This window comes from Oncorhynchus masou, chromosome 17, assembly GCF_036934945.1.
Source record: "Oncorhynchus masou masou isolate Uvic2021 chromosome 17, UVic_Omas_1.1, whole genome shotgun sequence".
NCBI lineage: Eukaryota > Metazoa > Chordata > Actinopteri > Salmoniformes > Salmonidae > Oncorhynchus > Oncorhynchus masou.
In genome coordinates, this window is record NC_088228.1 from 41,392,733 (window position 1) to 41,412,438 (window position 19,706).

Consider the following 19,706-nt stretch of genomic DNA (forward strand, 5'->3'; position numbering starts at 1 on the left):
GTCCAGGATTAGGGGAGGGTCGTCAGGGGTATGGGGGCCACTCAAGGGCTTGGTACCAGTAGAGGTGTGGTGATGGGGGAGACTAGGAGGCTTGGTAGAGGTGGTGGTGTGGTGGAGGGGGGTACCAGTTGGGCGCGTGGTAGTGGTGGAGGAGGGGATTGTTGGGGCGTTGGGGGAGGTGCAGCGGAAGGGGGGGCTGAGGCTGCTGCGGTGGAGGCTGTAGGGGGATGCCCTCTTCAGACGGTCCAGGGGGATCTGGATACAGTCAGAGTAGACCTCTGTCAGGAGGAAGGCCCCAGAGGCCAACTGGAGACGCACCTGTGGAGGAGATACCAACTCTTAAATCCACCTCTAAATACTTCTTGTAGATTCGTTATCGGTCGAGTACTTGAAGGGCATTTCCACCACTTTTCAATCTCATATTCATTATATCCAGCACCATACTATGACCTGCATATGTATAATTGACACACTTCTATGCTTTGTAGTACAAATATCAAATTAGAAAGTGCAATTTTGTTGTCATCAAAAGTAAAAACATTAAACAGTGATTTTGAAACACAGATCGCAGAGAACAGGAAAATGCTCTCCACCTAACTAGAAACTCGATGCAGGTTAATCATTTTTTATCCTTCTCAAGGATGTCACAGAGTAGGACTTTAATTTTTATTCACAGAACACATCTTCAGACTTTCCCCACGTTGTTACGCTACAGGCTTATTATAAAATTTATTAAATCGTTTCGCCCCCTCATCTACACACAATACCCCTTAATGACAACTCAAAACCAGGTTTTTATCAATTTCTGCAAATGTATTAAAAATAAAAAAACTTACCACAAGTATTCAGACTCTTTACTCAGTACTTTGTGGAAGCACCTTTGGCAGCAATTACACCCTCTAGTTTTCTTGGGTATGACGCTACAAGCTTGGTACACCTGTATTTGGGGAGTTTCTCCCATTTTTTGCAGATCCTCTCAAGCTCTGTCAGGCTGGATGGGGAGCGTCGTTGCACAGCTATTTTCAGGTCTCTCCAGAGATGTTTGATCGGGTTCAAGTCCGGGCTCTTGCTGGGCAACTCAAGGAGATTCAGAGACTTGTCACGAAGCCACACCTGCGTTGTCTTGGCTGTGTGCTTAGAGTCGTTGTCCTGTTGGAAGGTGAACCTTCGCCCCAGTATGAGGTCCTGAGTGCTCTGGAGCAGGTTTTCATCAAGGATCTCCACGCACGCCTCCAACTCAATCATCAAGTTTGCAGATGATACAACAGAAGTAGGCTTGATTACCAACAACGACGAGACGGCCTACAGGGAGGAGGTGAGTGTGGTGTCAGGAAAACAACCTCTCACTCAACAAAAGAAAGCAGATGATCGTGGACTTCAGGAAACATCAGAGGGAGCACACCCCTATCCATCAACTTCCAAGATGGCATAGCAGTTCAGACGTCTTTTGTCCTCGTCTTGTCGTGTCCCGTATATATATATATTTATTTACAACTTTTTTCACATACATTTTTATTTTAATTTTCCATAAACTCATCTTCAAAACACTCCTGCACACTCCTGCAACCCGCCTCACCAATTTATATTTATAAAAAAGTATTATTTACCTCAAATCTGTAATCTTCCAAGAAGCTAGCCAGAAACTCCAAAAAGCTAGCCAGAAGCCAACCAGGAGCTAGCCAGAAGCTAATCCAGAAGCTAATCAGAAGCTAGTTCAGAAGCTAGTTAGCTTCTTTACTGGCAAATCGTTAGTATTCAGCTAACCACGGTTTGTGGTCATCAGCTATCCTTTAGCTCGAAAATCTATCGCCAGTTTTGTACAGCGCGGCTCGGAACGGAACATACCGGACCAATTTTTCTCTCAATGTCCCTGGAATTCAACCGCTAACTCTGGACATTCATACCTGGATCTGACAGCTAGCTAGCTGCTATCCATGTGACTATCGGCTTTCATCGACTCCAGAGCAAACATCAATTATTATTCTAGCCAGCTGAAGAGTTCCATCAATCACTCCTGGGCTGCAGTCACCTACCTGGACCCGTTCTACTGCCTACGCGGAGCCCCACCGGGCCTTCACAACTGGACTGCCGACGTTATCTACCCGAGAGAGTTTTCCGGCTGGCTCCTCCAGTCGCGACGTTACCTGAACGCCCATCTGCGGCCTGCTAACCGTTAGCTGTCTTATCGGCTGCTATCTGAATAGACAATCGGACAATTTATTTATTTTTATTATTGTTTTTTTTTCTTCTTCTTGGGCCTCTATAACTATATCTATTGTTTTTATTTTTTGTTGTTGTTGTGTGATTTGGATTAATCCCCTCTACCACACGGAACCCCACTAATCTACTGCCGGAACGCAAGAGGTGGCTAATAACAGACCTCCATCCTATGCTAGCTTGCTACCGATGGCCTGGCTAGCTGTCTAAAACGCCGTGACCCCCAACCAACCTCTCCACTCTCCGGACCCTTTTGATCACTCGACTAAGCATGCCTCTCCTTAATGTCAATATGCCTTGTCCATTGCTGTTCTTTATTGGCTTATTTCACTGTAGAGCCTCTAGTCCTGCTCACTATACCTTATCCAACTTATTAGTTCCACCACCCACACATGCAATGACATCTCCTGGTTTCAATGATGTTTCTAGAGACAATATCTCTCTCTTCATCACTCAATACCTAGGTTTACCTCCACTGTATTCACATCCTACCATACCTTTGTCTGTACATTATAACTTGATGCTATTTTATCGCCCCCAGAAACCGCCTTTTACTCTCTGTCCCAGCCGTTCTAGACGACCAATTCTTATTGCTTTTAGCCGCACCCTTATTCTACTCCTCCTCTGTTCCTCTGGCGATGTAGAGGTGAATCCAGGCCCTGCAGTGCCTAGCTCCACTCCTATTCCCCAGGCGCTCTCTTTTGACGACTTCTTTCACCGTAATAGCCTTGGTTTCATGCATGTTAACATTAGAAACCTCCTCCCTAAGTTTGTTCTATTCACTGCTTTAGCACACTCTGCCAACCCAGATGTTCTAGCTGTGTCTGAATCCTGGCTTAGGAAGACCACCAAAAATTCAGAAATTTTAATTCCAAACTACAACATTTTCAGACAAGATAGAACTGCCAAAGGTGGCGGTGTTGCAATCTACTGCAAAGACAGCCTGCAGAGTTCTGTCCTACTATCCAGGTCTGTACCCAAACAATTTGAACTTCTACTTTTAAAAATCCACCTCTCTAAAAACAAGTCTCTCACCATTGCCGCCTGCTATAGACCACCCTCTGCCCCCAGCTGTGCTCTGGACACCATATGTGAACTGATTGCCCCGCATCTATCTTCAGAGCTCGTGCTGCTAGGCGACCTAAACTGGAACATGCTTAACACCCCAGCCATCCTACAATCTAAACTTGATGCCCTCAATCTCACACAAATTATCAATGAACCTACCAGGTACCTCCCCAAAGCCTTAAACACGGGCACCCTCATAGATATCATCCTAACCAACTTCCCCTCTAAATACACCTCTGCTGTCTTCAACCAAGATCTCAGCGATCACTGCCTCATTGCCTGCATCCGTAATGGGTCAGCGGTCAAACGACCTCCACTCATCACTGTCAAACGCTCCCTGAAACACTTCAGCGAGCAGGCCATTCTAATCGACCTGGCCGGGGTATCCTGGAAGGATATTGATCTCATCCCGTCAGTAGAGGATGCCTGGATATTTTTCAAAAATACCTTCCTAACCATCTTAAATAAACATGCCCCATTCAAGAAATTTAGAACCAGGAACAGATATAGCCCTTGGTTCTCCCCAGACCTGACTGCCCTTAACCAACACAAAAACATCCTATGGCGTTCTGCATTAGCATCGAACAGCCCCCGTGATATGCAGCTGTTCAGGGAAGCTAGAAACCATTATACACAGGCAGTTAGAAAAGCCAAGGCTAGCTTTTTCAAGCAGAAATTTGCTTCCTGAAACACTGGGACACTGTAAAGTCCATGGAGAATAAGAACACCTCCTCCCAGCTGCCCACTGTACTGAAGATAGGAAACACTGTCACCACTGATAAATCCACCATAATTGAGAATTTCAATAAGCATTTTTCTACGTCTGGTCATGCTTTCCACCTGACTACTCCTACCCCGGTCAACAGCACTGCACCCCCCACAGCAACTCGCTCAAGCCTTCCACATTTCTCCTTCTCCCAAATCCGTTCAGCTGATGTTCTGAAAGAGCTGCAAAATCTGGACCCCTACGAATCAGCCGGGCTAGACAATCTGGACCCTTTCTTTCTAAAATTATCTGCCGAAATTGTTACCACCCCTATTACTAGCCTGTTCAACCTCTCTTTCGTGTCATCTGAGATTCCCAAAGATTGGAAAGCAGCTGCGGTCATCCCCCTCTTCAGAGGGGGGGACATTCTTGACCCAAACTGTTACAGACCTATATCTATCCTACCATGCCTTTCTAAGGTCTTCGAAAGCCAAGTCAACAAACAGATTACCGACCATTTCGAATCTCACCATACCTTCTCTGCTATGCAATCTGGTTTCAGAGCTGGTCATGGGTACACCTCAGCCACGCTCAAGGTCCTAAACGATATCTTAACCGCCATCGATAAGAAACATTACTGTGCAGCCGTATTCATTGATCTGGCCAAGGCTTTCGACTCTGTCAATCACCACATCCTCATCGGCAGACTCGACAGCCTTGGTTTCTCAAATGATTGCCTCGCCTGTTTCACCAACTACTTCTCTGATAGAGTTCAGTGTGTCAAATCGGAGGGCCTGCTGTCCGGACCTCTGGCAGTCTCTATGGGGGTGCCACAGGGTTCAATTCTTGGACCAACTCTCTTCTCTGTATACATCAATGAGGTCGCTCTTGCTGCTGGTGAGTCTCTTATCCACCTCTACGCAGACGACACCATTCTGTATACTTCTGGCCCTTCTTTGGACACTGTGTTAACAACCCTCCAGGCAAGCTTCAATGCCATACAACTCTCCTTCCGTGGCCTCCAATTGCTCTTAAATACAAGTAAAACTAAATGCATGCTCTTCAACCGATCGCTACCTGCCCGCCTGTCCAACATCACTACTCTGGACGGCTCTGACTTACATTTACATTTAAGTCATTTAGCAGACGCTCTTATCCAGAGCGACTTACAAATTGGTGAATTCACCTTCTGACATCAGTGGAACAGCCACTTTACAATAGGGCATCTAAATCATTTAAGGGGGGTGAGAAGGATTGCTTTATCCTATCCTAGGTATTCCTTGAAGAGGTGGGGTTTCAGGTGTCTCCGGAAGGTGGTGATTGACTCCGCTGTCCTGGCGTCGTGAGGGAGTTTGTTCCACCATTGGGGGGCCAGAGCAGCGAACAGTTTTGACTGGGCTGAGCGGGAACTGTACTTCCTCAGTGGTAGGGAGGCGAGCAGGCCAGAGGTGGATGAACGCAGTGCCCTTGTTTGGGTGTAGGGCCTGATCAGAGCCTGGAGGTACTGCGGTGCCGTTCCCCTCACAGCTCCGTAGGCAAGCACCATGGTCTTGTAGCGGATGCGAGCTTCAACTGGAAGCCAGTGGAGAGAGCGGAGGAGCGGGGTGACGTGAGAGAACTTGGGAAGGTTGAACACCAGACGGGCTGCGGCGTTCTGGATGAGTTGTAGGGGTTTAATGGCACAGGCAGGGAGCCCAGCCAACAGCGAGTTGCAGTAATCCAGACGGGAGATGACAAGTGCCTGGATTAGGACCTGCGAATACGTGGACAACTACAAATACCTAGGTGTCTGGTTAGACTGTAAACTCTCCTTCCAGACCCATATCAAACATCTCCAATCCAAAGTTAAATCTAGAATTGGCTTCCTATTTCGCAACAAAGCATCCTTCACTCATGCTGCCAAACATACCCTTGTAAAACTGACCATCCTACCAATCCTCGACTTTGGCAATGTCATTTAGAAAATAGCCTCCAATACCCTACTCAACAAATTGGATGCAGTCTATCACAGTGCAATCCGTTTTGTCACCAAAGCCCCATATACTACCCACCATTGCGACCTGTACGCTCTCGTTGGCTGGCCCTCGCTTCATACTCGTCGCCAAACCCACTGGCTCCATGTCATCTACAAGACCCTGCTAGGTAAAGTCCCCCCTTATCTCAGCTCGCTGTTCACCATAGCATCTCCCACCTGTAGCACACGCTCCAACAGGTATATCTCTCTGGTCACCCCCAAAACCAATTCTTTCTTTGGCCGCCTCTACTTCCAGTTCTCTGCTGCCAATGACTGGAACGAACTACAAACATCTCTGAAACTGGAAACACTTATCTCCCTCACTAGCTTTAAGCACCAACTGTCAGAGCAGCTCACAGATTACTGCACCTGTACATAGCCCACCTATAATTTAGCCCAAACAACTACCTCTTTCCCTACTGTATTTAATGAATTTATTTATTTTGCTCCTTTGCACCCCATTATTTTTATTTCTACTTTGCACATTCTTCCATTGCTAATCTACCATTCCAGTGTTTTACTTGCTATATTGTATTTACTTTGCCACCATGGCCTTTTTTTGCCTTCACCTCCCTTATCTCACCTCATTTGCTCACATCGTATATAGATTTGTTTATACTGTATTATTGACTGTATGTTTGTTTTACTCCATGTGTAACTCTGTGTTGTTGTATGTGTCGAACTGCTTTGCTTTGCCAGGTTGCAGTTGTAAATGAGAACTTGTTCTCAACTTGCCTACCTGGTTAAATAAAGGTGAAATAAATAAATAAAAAAATCCACATCGATGGGACAGTAGTGGAGAAGGTGGAAAGTTTTAAGTTCCTCGGCGTACACATCACGGACAAACTGAAATGGTCCACCCACACAGACAGTGTGGTGAAGAAGGCACAACAGCGCCTCTTCAACCTCAAAACCCTGACCAACCTTTACAGATGCGCAATCGAGAGCATCCTATCGGGCTGTATCATAGCCTGGTACAGCAACTGCACCGCCCTCAACCGCAAGGCTCTCCAGAGGGTGGTGGGGTCTGCACAACGCATCACTGGGGGCAAACTACCTGCCCTCCATGACACCTACAGCACCCAATGTCACAGGAAGGCCAAAAAGATCATCAAGGACAACAACCACCCGAGCCACTGCCTGTTCACACCGCTACCATCCAGAAGGCGAGGTCAGTACAGGTGCATCAAAGCTGGGACCGAGAGATTCAAAAACAGCTTCTATCTCAAGGATATCTGACTGCTAAATAGCCATCACTAACTCAGAGAGGCTGCTGCCTACATTGAGACCCAATCACTGGCCACTTTAACAAATGAATCACTAGTCAGTTTAATAATGCCACTTTAATCATGTTTCCATATCTTACATTACTCATCCCATATGTTTGTATATACTGTACCTTATACCATCTATTGCACCTTGCCTATGCCGCTCGTCCATCGCTCATCCATATACTTGTATACATATTCTCATTCACCCCTTTAGATTTGTGTGTATAAGGTCGTTGTTGTAGAATTGTTAGATTACTTGTTAGATATTGCTGCACTGTCGGAACTAGAAACACAAGCATTTCCCTACACTCACATTAACATCTGCTAACCATGTGTATGTGACCAATAAAATTTGATTTGATTTAAACCGACATTTCGCTTGTTTGACTGTCTTGCGGAGTGAATAACTAGTGAATAACTAGTGAATAACTATTATAACTAGTGAATAATTGCCCTTTGTCAGATCCACTTTAGCCACATCCACATAGTATGATGCTGGAGATAATGACTATTAGGTTAAAAGGGGTGGAATTGCCCTTTGTCAGATCCACTTTAGCCACATCCACATAGTATGATGCTGGAGATAATGACTATTAGGTTAAAAGGGGTGGAATTGCCCTTTGTCAGATCCACTTTAGCCACATCCACATAGTATGATGCTGGAGATAATGACTATTTGGTTAAAAGGGGTGGAATTGCCCTTTGCCAGATCCACTTTAGCCACATCCACATAGTATGATGCTGGAGATAATGACTATTAGGTTAAAAGGGGTGGGATTGCCCTTTGTCAGATCCACTTTAGCCACATCCAAATAGTATGATGCTGGAGATAATGACTATTAGGTTAAAAGGGGTGGAATTGCCCTTTGTCAGATCCACTTTAGCCACATCCACATAGTATGATGCTGGAGATAATGACTATTAGGTTAAAAGGGGTGGAATTGCCCTTTGTCAGATCCACTTTAGCCACATCCACATAGTATGATGCTGGAGATAATGACTATTAGGTTAAAAGGGGTGGAATTGCCCTTTGTCAGATCCACTTTAGCCACATCCACATAGTATGATGCTGGAGATAATGACTATTTGGTTAAAAGGGGTGGAATTGCCCTTTGCCAGATCCACTTTAGCCACATCCACATAGTATGATGCTGCAGATAATGACTATTAGGTTAAAAGGGGTGGGATTGCCCTTTGTCAGATCCACTTTAGCCACATCCAAATAGTATGATGCTGGAGATAATGACTATTAGGTTAAAAGGGGTGGAATTGCCCTTTGTCAGATCCACTTTAGCCACATCCACATAGTATGATGCTGGAGATAATGACTATTAGGTTAAAAGGGGTGGAATTGCCCTTTGTCAGATCCACTTTAGCCACATCCAAATAGTATGATGCTGGAGATAATGACTATTAGGTTAAAAGGGGTGGAATTGCCCTTTGTCAGATCCACTTTAGCCACATCCACATAGTATGATGCTGGAGATAATGACTATTAGGTTAAAAGGGGTGGAATTGCCCTTTGTCAGATCCACTTTAGCCACATCCACATAGTATGATGCTGGAGATAATGACTATTAGGTTAAAAGGGGTGGAATTGCCCTTTGTCAGATCCACTTTAGCCACATCCACATAGTATGATGCTGGAGATAATGACTATTAGGTTAAAAGGGGTGGGATTGCCCTTTGTCAGATCCACTTTAGCCACCACCAAATAGTATGATGCTGGAGATAATGACTATTAGGTTAAAAGGGGTGGAATTGCCCTTTGTCAGATCCACTTTAGCCACATCCACATAGTATGATGCTGGAGATAATGACTATTAGGTTAAAAGGGGTGGGATTGCCCTTTGTCAGATCCACTTTAGCCACATCCAAATAGTATGATGCTGGAGATAATGACTATTAGGTTAAAAGGGGTGGAATTGCCCTTTGTCAGATCCACTTTAGCCACATCCACATAGTATGATGCTGGAGATAATGACTATTTGGTTAAAAGGGGTGGGATTGCCCTTTGTCAGATCCACTTTAGCCACATCCACATAGCGGTTGTTTTGACAGTGTCAGAAGGGGTACTGCGTTAGAACTGTCAAATCCACAAGTGGCTCCTGGGATTAGACCTAAAGTGGACATTGCCATTGGCTGCATGGAGTCAATCCCATGTAAACTTGTTTACAAGTTCAAAAACTGCAATGTGAGATATTATTTATTATGTTTCCATTTCAGTGTCATTATTTCTATAGAGTCTATACTTTCTCCTTCTGAACTACTAACACGAGTGGGACAGGTGTGGCTTTGTGACAATGACCGCAAGAACAGCTGCTCACCGATCTGACGGCTCCAATTCCGACCACCACTACGCGGGTGTCTGCTATCGGCGGTTAACGATCTGATTGAATCGAGGCCTAAGACCTTTCAGGCACAGACCGGATCTATAGTAATGATCGTATGATGTGGCGAGAGGACAGTGGTCTCACCAGAGGGAGGTAGTCTGGAGAGTCTGTGTTTTTCTCTGCCTCAGCAGACAGACAGTGGCCCTTCAGAGGGGCCTGCTTCCCAGAGGAGTTAGTTGACCTTAGTCTGCCCAGAGGGAATCTGGAGCCAAAGAACCTCTCCACAGACTTGCTCTCCACTGAGCGTTGGGAGCGGGTGGAGGAGGTGCCGGACACGGCTGAGGGACTGGCAGGGTAGGGATTTCCCCCTGCACCTGAGAGAGAGGCAGACAGGTGTGATCAACAGTAATGAATGGCTTTATTACAACAGGTTGTAAGAGGGGTTATAAGTGAAACAAATCGTGAACTCGGATATTGAGTAAACGAGTGGTCGGTTTGAGATTCAGCCACTGTAATGGTACTTACTGCTGTCCCAAGACTTCAGGCTGCATGGGGAGGCAGGAGTATCGTCCCTGTCTGGGAAACAACCAAACAACATGTCTACGACAAGACCTGGAGTTCATTACTGTATGGAAATGTGTTACCCGCCAGGAAGCTCAAATGTCTGTAATGTCTACTTATGTCTATTTAAAAATATATATATATAATGTCTTTAATGTAAATGTTAATTGTTTGTCATGTCTTTTTAGTTCTGTATCGGAACCCAGGTAGACTAGCTGACATCATGGCACATACATACCATTTGACCTCTGCAGGTTGACTAATGACTAGGATTATTGCGTTGTAGGTTTACCTGTGGAGTTGCAGGTGTCCTCAAATTCCTCACTGTCTCTGCTGGAGGGGCGTCGACCCAGTCCCACAGAGTAGGCCCTCTGTCTGCAACTGCCTGCCTGGGAGCTCCGTCTTTTGCCCAAACGCAACCCTACACATGACGGGATAACAGTCACCACACACCACTGCTCTCCAAACCATACTCCTCTGAGCCTGGTTCCTGTCTCTCTTTCTTCCTAGGTTCCTGCCTTGTAGAGAGTTTTCCCCATCCACTGTGCTTCTACATCTGCATCACCTGCTCTTTGGGGTTTTAGGCTGGGTATCTGTAAAACACTTCATGACAACTGCTGATGTAAGAAGGGCTGTATGAAATACATTTAGTTGTTTGAAATTTGATGGATACCGTTCAACAGACTTCAGTTGCATATTGTCAAATTAGGCCATGTGTTTTCAGGTTTGCTGTGACTGTGGAACTGTCAGAAGTGTTACCGGTGTTTCTCACTCCCACAGTGTCTGATGGACCCTTGCTGGTGTTGGTGGCCGTAAAGGCTGTGTACGTACAGATGATGTTGCAGCTCTTACTGGTCTGGATGGCTTTCATTCGGTACCGCTGAGCAGGCCCTGCAAAACAAGTATACGGCAGTCAACCATACACTTAGAGACAGGTATACTGCAAAGCAGGATCTATTAGTTAGACATCTAACAACAGGAAATAACTATAAAAGAAAAAGACAAAATAAATAATAAAAATACTGAGCTATATTGGCAGCCCAATTCTGATATTTTCCCCAAATATTGTGGAAAGAGCTGATCTTTATTTAACTAGTCAAGTCAGTTAAGAACAAATTATTTTTTTCAATGACGGCCTAGGAACAGTGGGTTAACTGCCTGTTCAGGGGCAGAACGACAGATTTTTACCTTGTCAGCTCAGGGATTCAATCTTGCAACCTTTCGGTTACTAGTCCAACGCTCTAACCACGAGGCTACCTGCCACCTCTACACTCTAACCACTAGACTACCTGCCACCTCTACACTCTAACCACGAGGCTACCTGCCACCTCTACACTCTAACCACTAGACTACCTGCCACCTCTACACTCTAACCACGAGACTACCTGCCACTTCTACACTCTAACCATGAGACTACCTGCCACCTCTACACTCTAACCACGAGGCTACCTGCCACCTCTACACTCTAACCACGAGGCTACCTGCCACCTCTACACTCTAACCAATAGACTACCCTGCCACCTCTACACTCTAACCACGAGGCTGCCTGCCACCTCTACACTCTAACCACGAGGCTACCTGCCACCTCTACACTCTAACCACGAGGCTACCTGCCACCTCTACACTCTAACCACTAGGCCACCCTGCCACCTCTACACTCTAACCACTAGGCTACCCTGCCACCTCTACACTCTAACCACTAGACTACCTGCCTCCTCTACACTCTAACCACGAGACTACCTGCCACTTCTACACTCTAACCCCTAGACTACCTGCCACCTCTACACTCTAACCACGAGGCTACCTGCCACCTCTACACTCTAACCACTAGACAACCCTGCCACCTCTACACTCTAACCACTAGACTACCTGCCACCTCTACACTCTAACCACGAGGCTAGCTGCCACCTCTACACTCTAACCACGAGGCTACCTGCCACCTCTACACTCTAACCACGAGGCTACCTGCCACCTCTACACTCTAACCACGAGGCTACCTGCCACCTCTACACTCTAACCACGAGGCTACCTGCCACCTCTACACTCTAACCCCTAGACTACCTGCCACCTCTACACTCTAACCACGAGGCTACCTGCCACCTCTACACTCTAACCACGAGGCTACCTGCCACCTCTACACTCTAACCCCTAGACTACCCTGCCACTTCTACACTCTAACCCCTAGACTACCTGCCACCTCTACACTCTAACCACGAGGCTACCTGCCACCTCTACACTCTAACCACTAGACAACCCTGCCACCTCTACACTCTAACCACTAGACTACCTGCCACCTCTACACTCTAACCACGAGGCTAGCTGCCACCTCTACACTCTAACCACGAGGCTACCTGCCACCTCTACACTCTAACCACGAGGCTAGCTGCCACCTCTACACTCTAACCACGAGGCTACCTGCCACCTCTACACTCTAACCACGAGGCTACCTGCCACCTCTACACTCTAACCCCTAGACTACCTGCCACCTCTACACTCTAACCACGAGGCTACCTGCCACCTCTACACTCTAACCACTAGACTGCCTGCCACCTCTACACTCTAACCACGAGGCTACCTGCCACCTCTACACTCTAACCACGAGGCTACCTGCCACCTCTACACTCTAACCCCTAGACTACCCTGCCACCTCTACACTCTAGCCACTAGACTACCCTGCCACCTCTACACTCTAACCACGAGGCTGCCTGCCACCTCTACACTCTAACCACTAGACTGCCTGCCACCTCTACACTCTAACCACGAGGCTACCTGCCACCTCTACACTCTAACCACGAGGCTACCTGCCACCTCTACACTCTAACCACGAGGCTACCTGCCACCTCTACACTCTAACCACTAGGCTACCTGCCACCTCTACACTCTAACCACGAGGCTACCTGCCACCTCTACACTCTAACCACGAGGCTACCTGCCACCTCTACACTCTAACCATGAGGCAACCTGCCACCTCTACACTCTAACCACTAGACTACCCTGCCATCTCTACACTCTAACCAATAGACTACCCTGCCACCTCTACACTCTAACCACGAGGCTGCCTGCCACCTCTACACTCTAACCACGAGGCTACCTGCCACCTCTACACTCTAACCACGAGGCAACCTGCCACCTCTACACTCTAACCACTAGACTACCCTGCCACCTCTACACTCTAACCACTAGACTGCCTGCCACCTCTACACTCTAACCACGAGGCTACCTGCCACCTCTACACTCTAACCACTAGACTACCTGCCACCTCTACACTCTAACCACTAGACTGCCTGCCACCTCTACACTCTAACCACGAGGCTACCTGCCACCTCTACACTCTAACCCCTAGACTACCTGCCACCTCTACACTCTAACCACTAGACTACCTGCCACCTCTACACTCTAACCACGAGGCTACCTGCCACCTTTACACTCTAACCCCTAGACTACCTGCCACCTCTACACTCTAACCACAAGACTACCTGCCTGTGGCAAGAGACCTAGTGGTAAAAGATCAGAATTCAGCTGCCTGTGTAAACGCAGCCATTGCGTGCTCAAATAATAGGAAAATTATATTATTTTATACTACTACAATTGCTCAGAGAAAGAGATTGTGTACTTTTGTTCTCTCAAAAAGATAGGGGTCAAAATGATTGGCACCCCTGTTTTCAAGACCATTGAAATAGTGTTGCATCCCTCCAACAGAGTTCCAGACACTCCCGGTTGTGCTGAAGCAGTTCTGGCTCCTGGTGCCAAATTCCCCGTGTTGGTGTTTCCTTTATTTTGGCAGTTACCTGTAGCTTGCTATTTGTACCATTTATTTTACACAGTCTTTTTTTCTCACCTTTATCAAGTGTGCCAATAATTTCGGACCTGACTGCGTTTTCCTTTGTTGAATCAATTACACCATATCCATTTCAAGCTTATGTTTCAAAGAAATTAAGTTACATCAGAATATTTAGGCAAGTTAGCTGGCTACCTCTTTGATCCTGCTTTGTAGTATACCCCTTTGTACTATGACCTCCTCAATCCCAAAATGGAGGAACACTGGTGGAAACCCTCACCGTGCTCGATGTCACTCTCCTTCTCCGCCATCTTCTCAAAGTCCCTGATTGCAGAGCGAGCTGTCAGCTGGTGGATAATTTCCTCCCAGAGGTCTCCTCCCCCTTCTCCTCCTCCCCCGGATGTCCCTTGGTCCTCAGGGGCCCAGAGTTGTGTCAGGTCCACAGTGACCTCCCAGGATACAGGCTTGCTTCCTAGGAGGCCGTGGATGAGGGAGCGGCACTGGGCAGGGGGCGTGGGGGGGTCGTCCGGGGGGGCGGCGGTAAACAGGTACTCCGGGTCAGTGAAGCTGTCCCAGTCCAGAGGAGAGACAGGGAACAGCAGGCCGTCTAGGGGGAGAGAAAGAGGGACAGAAGGAGAGGGTTAGTGGATGGATGGAAAATAGAGAGTGCGAGGGAGTTTAGTTTCAGACATCCGTCTAGCGGTGAGGAAGTTAACCTACTGGAGTCAGTGAGGCTCCTGCGGGACAGCCCTCCTCTGGGCGTAGGCTGGTTCTCCCCATCGCTCTCCTCCAGCCTCCCCCCCACCGCCTGATCAAACGAGACTCTCTCTAGTGCCCTCCGCAGGCGGTGCATGTCCAGCTCACCCTGGGGGGAGGAGAAACTCCTTGCAGACATGGCTGAACGGGCCAATGCCCTCTGTCTCCTTCGAGACTCCTCCCCTCCACACAGATGCCCTGCCTGGATTGTGAAAACGAGTACACTGGGTGGAAAAATATTTACAGCAGTAACGTCTAATGACTACAGTATTGAGGTGGTTCAGTGCTACCTTTTCTGACACGGAATCTGTATTCTCTGAGGAGGGGGGCTGTTGCCATGGCGACTCGCCCCAGCGCGACAGGGTGCTTCTCTGTTCGGGTGGAGCCATCTTCTCGAGGCCCTGCGGCAGGGAGCCCGTGTCCAGGCACAGGATGGGGAGCAGATCAGTGGGGTAAGGGCCTCCCATAGAGTCGGAGGTGGAGGGGGTGTGGGTGTAGGGCAGCCCCCTCTCACTGCTCAGAGAGCAGCGGGTCAGAACATACTGCTCCTGGATGTAAGAACTCTCCTGAATCCTACCACGAACATCACTGGACCATTCCACCGCTCCACCTGTGGATGAGATATCAGAGGAACACAGTTATAATCATTGTGCTTCAGGTGTAATATGCACAAAGGAACTTTACAGGTATTGGATTGAGGGAACTGAGTGACCGTGTCATTTCTTGAGTGTCAGTGTTTCACCTGTACTAGTCCCAGTGTCGGTGTCTTTGGCACAGGAGAACTCTGAGGAGATTTCCCGGGAGATTTCCCTCAGCGCCTCCTCTAGGTCTGCGCCTTCTGATGATGTAACCAGAGGGAGGAGCTCAGACACGGAGGGAGGGGACAGCTCGTCGTTGGATAGGCCGAACACAGAGCCCACCGAGCCCCGAGACAAGCCTTTATAGCCCCGACCACGCCCCTACAGAACACACAAGGCAAGAGAAGGGACTGAGTTTACTTGCTGTCCACAAGACAGGACACTTGAAAGCCTTTCCAGAGTGGATAGTTGGACACTCACCTCAGTCTTCTTGCCTCTGAAGCTAGACACATCATACAGGGTACAGTAGCCAATCAGGCGATTCCCCGGGTAAAGCGGAGGGATCTCATTGGGTGACAGGAGAGCCTCCATGTTATCAGGCAGGTACCAGTCTATACGTACATCTGTGAGGACTGGCTCAAAGGCCTTCTTCAGGGACTTTATCAGCTGAGGGATCAGTGATTAGTTAAACATTGGGGGTTAAAGGTTGATTCAAATGTGTTTTAATTTTTAGGTTGAGGAGGGAAGCAATAATCTTTGAATATTAGAGTAGAGTGTTTGTCCCCAGTAGCCTACTACAGTATTTCCCCAAAGTTAAATTATTTTAATAGTTTACTTTCCCCACTAGGGGACAGTGATGTCGCTTCTCACCTTGGGCTGCAGCCTCTCCTCATCACCCAAGAACTCTGTGGTTCCACCTGTCACCTTGGCAACGCCCTGTAGGAGCCTCCTGCAGGCTCTGGGGCCCAGGCCAAGACCAAAGCACCTTGGATAATAATACAGTTTTTCTCAGTTGCTAGAACACTAAAACCCATTGGCTGAACAAAGTTCTCAGTTGCCTGGGCTCATTTAGCTAATTATGCAGTCTGTTGTCAATATCTTAAACCATTTCACATGATAAAACACAATTTGCAGATCTCACTTAGACTTTTCAGCAAAACTCTAAACACATTCTCATTCTCAAAACACATTCTGCACTCTAATGCACATGTCCTCCACACAAGTGGCAACAATCAAATAGAGAACATATGTCATTGATTCAACACAACCAATCAAAATTGATTTAACCTGTTTCAAATGATGCGGCGCAACCAATATAAGCCAGTTCAGAGAGCAAACAGGGTGTTGAAGGTGGGAAGGAGAAGGTCTGAGAATGGATACTGTAGTACATTGTAGGCTGTATACTGTACAATGGACAAATTGTATGTCCGTGAACATTGTGCTTTCCATTTATTAACAGTACTGACTGCTCAATAGATTTTGACTGGTTGCAGGTTCATATCAACAAAGAACAAGAATTACAGTATCACGGAGACAAAGGACAAGTTTGTGAGATACAGGGTACAGTACTGTAAAAATAGGGGTACAAGGAGGAGGAAGAACAAAAAACAAAAGAGCAAAGCAGAGTAGTAATTTCTGATCAATTTTGAGCTACTATGATAGAACATGTTGTCGTTCATAAAAGGACAATGACGGAAATATAGGAATATTTATTTTGATTAAAAATGTACTTCTCCCTGAGAATTGTATGTTTTGAACGATGTGTTTTCTATTTTTTGGTGTATTGTTTACTGACTGCTTGAGAGTGTATATCATTTTGATCACTTTGTTTATGATTTGAGAGCAGTGTTTGATTTTGAACACAGGTCAAACTGTTTTGAGGCGAATGTTTCATTTTGTAAGAGGAGTCAGAGGTTTATGTAAATAGTGCTTGAAGATGAGGTTTTGATGAAGATGAGGTTTTGTGTTTAATGTTTTCAGGAAATGGAGCAAGGTTTCAGAAATTGTGTTTTAGCAATTGAGAAAAACTGTAAAATAACCTCTTATTCAGTTGAGAGAGAGAGACTGTCGCAAATTTAGACAGATTTATTAGTTAGGGACTTTAAAACCAGGAGATCTATGATGGACTTACTGTGTCCTTCGCATCTAAACCTGAGTTATTAGCTACACACAGCAGTGTTGAACACAACACTGAGAGGAATCAAATGGCATTTCACTAATTGAATGGCTGAAAGGGCCACAGACTAATTGAAAAAGCCAAGTGACGGACAGTGTGTTGCTCTGCTCTGAATTCAGCTACGTCTGTCTGTCTGGCAGGGCAGACTCATCGTCCCACATGAATATCAATACACACACACACACACACAAACACACACACACACACACACACACACACACACACACACACACACACACACACACACACACACACACACACACACACACACACACACACACACACACACACACACACACGTGGGCTAGGGTTAGAGGTTGGAATCACATTTGTAATTTGACCGCTCCCTACGTACCTCCATCATCTTCTCTAACAAAACCAGTGTGCTGTCGGGGATAGCTGGGCTAACAGTAGAATACTAATGAAGGATAAATGGAGTTATTGTTGCACAATGCCCAGGGAGCTGGAAAGGGGGGGGGGGGGTGCAGACTAGACCAGAGTGGCGTGGCAGTAACTGCAGAGGGAAGCAATTAGTGGGATTAATGGGTGTGGCTTATATCTGATACTTCATACTGCATCAGCCACTCTCTTTCTGACTCTCTCTTTTCTAACCTTCTTATATCTGATACTTCATACTGCATCAGCCACTCTCTTTCTAACTCTCTCTTTTCTAACCTTCTTATCTCTGATACTTCATACTGCATCAGCCACTCTCTTTCTCTCTCTTTTCTAACCTTCTTATATCTGATACTTCATACTGCATCAGCCACTCTCTTTCTCTCTCTTTTCTAACCGTCTTATATCTGATACTTCATACTGCATCAGCCACTCTCTTTCTAACTCTCTCTTTTCTAACCTTCTTATATCTGATACTTCATACTGCATCAGCCACTCTCTTTCTGACTCTCTCTTTTCTAACCTTCTTATATCTGATACTTCATACTGCATCAGCCACTCTCTTTCTCTCTCTTTTCTAACCTTCTTATCTCTGATACTTCATACTGCATCAGCCACTCTCTTTCTCTCTCTTTTCTAACCGTCTTATATCTGATACTTCATACTGCATCAGCCACTCTCTTTCTGACTCTCTCTTTTCTAACCTTCTTATATCTGATACTTCATACTGCATCAGCCACTCTCTTTCTGACTCTCTCTTTTCTAACCTTCTTATATCTGATACTTCATACTGCATCAGCCACTCTCTTTCTCTCTCTTTTCTAACCTTCTTATATCTGATACTTCATACTGCATCAGCCACTCTCTTTCTCTCTCTTTTCTAACCTTCTTATATCTGATACTTCATACTGCATCAGCCACTCTCTTTCTCTCTCTTTTCTAACCGTCTTATATCTGATACTTCATACTGCATCAGCCACTCTCTTTTCTCTCTCTTTTCTAACCGTCTTATATCTGATACTTCATACTGCATCAGCCACTCTCTTTCTAACTCTCTCTTTTCTAACCTTCTTATATCTGATACTTCATACTGCATCAGCCACTCTCTTTCTGACTCTCTCTTTTCTAACCTTCTTATATCTGATACTTCATACTGCATCAGCCACTCTCTTTCTCTCTCTTTTCTAACCTTCTTATCTCTGATACTTCATACTGCATCAGCCACTCTCTTTCTCTCTCTTTTCTAACCGTCTTATATCTGATACTTCATACTGCATCAGCCACTCTCTTTCTGACTCTCTCTTTTCTAACCTTCTTATATCTGATACTTCATACTGCATCAGCCACTCTCTTTCTGACTCTCTCTTTTCTAACCTTCTTATATCTGATACTTCATACTGCATCAGCCACTCTCTTTCTCTCTCTTTTCTAACCTTCTTATCTCTGATACTTCATACTGCATCAGCCACTCTCTTTCTCTCTCTTTTCTAACCTTCTTATCTCTGATACTTCATACTGCATCAGCCACTCTCTTTCTCTCTCTTTTCTAACCGTCTTATATCTGATACTTCATACTGCATCAGCCACTCTCTTTCTAACTCTCTCTTTTCTAACCTTCTTATATCTGATACTTCATACTGCATCAGCCACTCTCTTTCTCTCTCTTTTCTAACCTTCTTATATCTGATACTTCATACTGCATCAGCCACTCTCTTTCTCTCTCTTTTCTAACCTTCTTATATCTGATACTTCATACTGCATCAGCCACTCTCTTTCTGACTCTCTCTTTTCTAACCTTCTTATATCTGATACTTCATACTGCATCAGCCACTCTCTTTCTGACTCTCTTTTC

At 46.1% G+C, this 19,706-nt stretch overlaps 1 protein-coding gene across 1 annotated transcript in view; it reads right to left on the reverse strand.

Annotated features, from left to right (window-relative positions):
* vwa5b2 (von Willebrand factor A domain containing 5B2) overlaps positions 1–19,706 on the reverse strand; it is a 57,006-nt gene that overhangs the window by 2,166 nt on the left and 35,134 nt on the right. Inside the window, 11 exon segments of the mRNA XM_064993389.1 lie at positions 3–318; positions 9,754–9,983; positions 10,135–10,185; positions 10,463–10,591; positions 10,930–11,061; positions 14,229–14,555; positions 14,669–14,906; positions 14,995–15,314; positions 15,447–15,663; positions 15,763–15,948; positions 16,153–16,267. Coding sequence (XP_064849461.1) covers positions 3–318; positions 9,754–9,983; positions 10,135–10,185; positions 10,463–10,591; positions 10,930–11,061; positions 14,229–14,555; positions 14,669–14,906; positions 14,995–15,314; positions 15,447–15,663; positions 15,763–15,948; positions 16,153–16,267 — 2,261 coding nt within the window.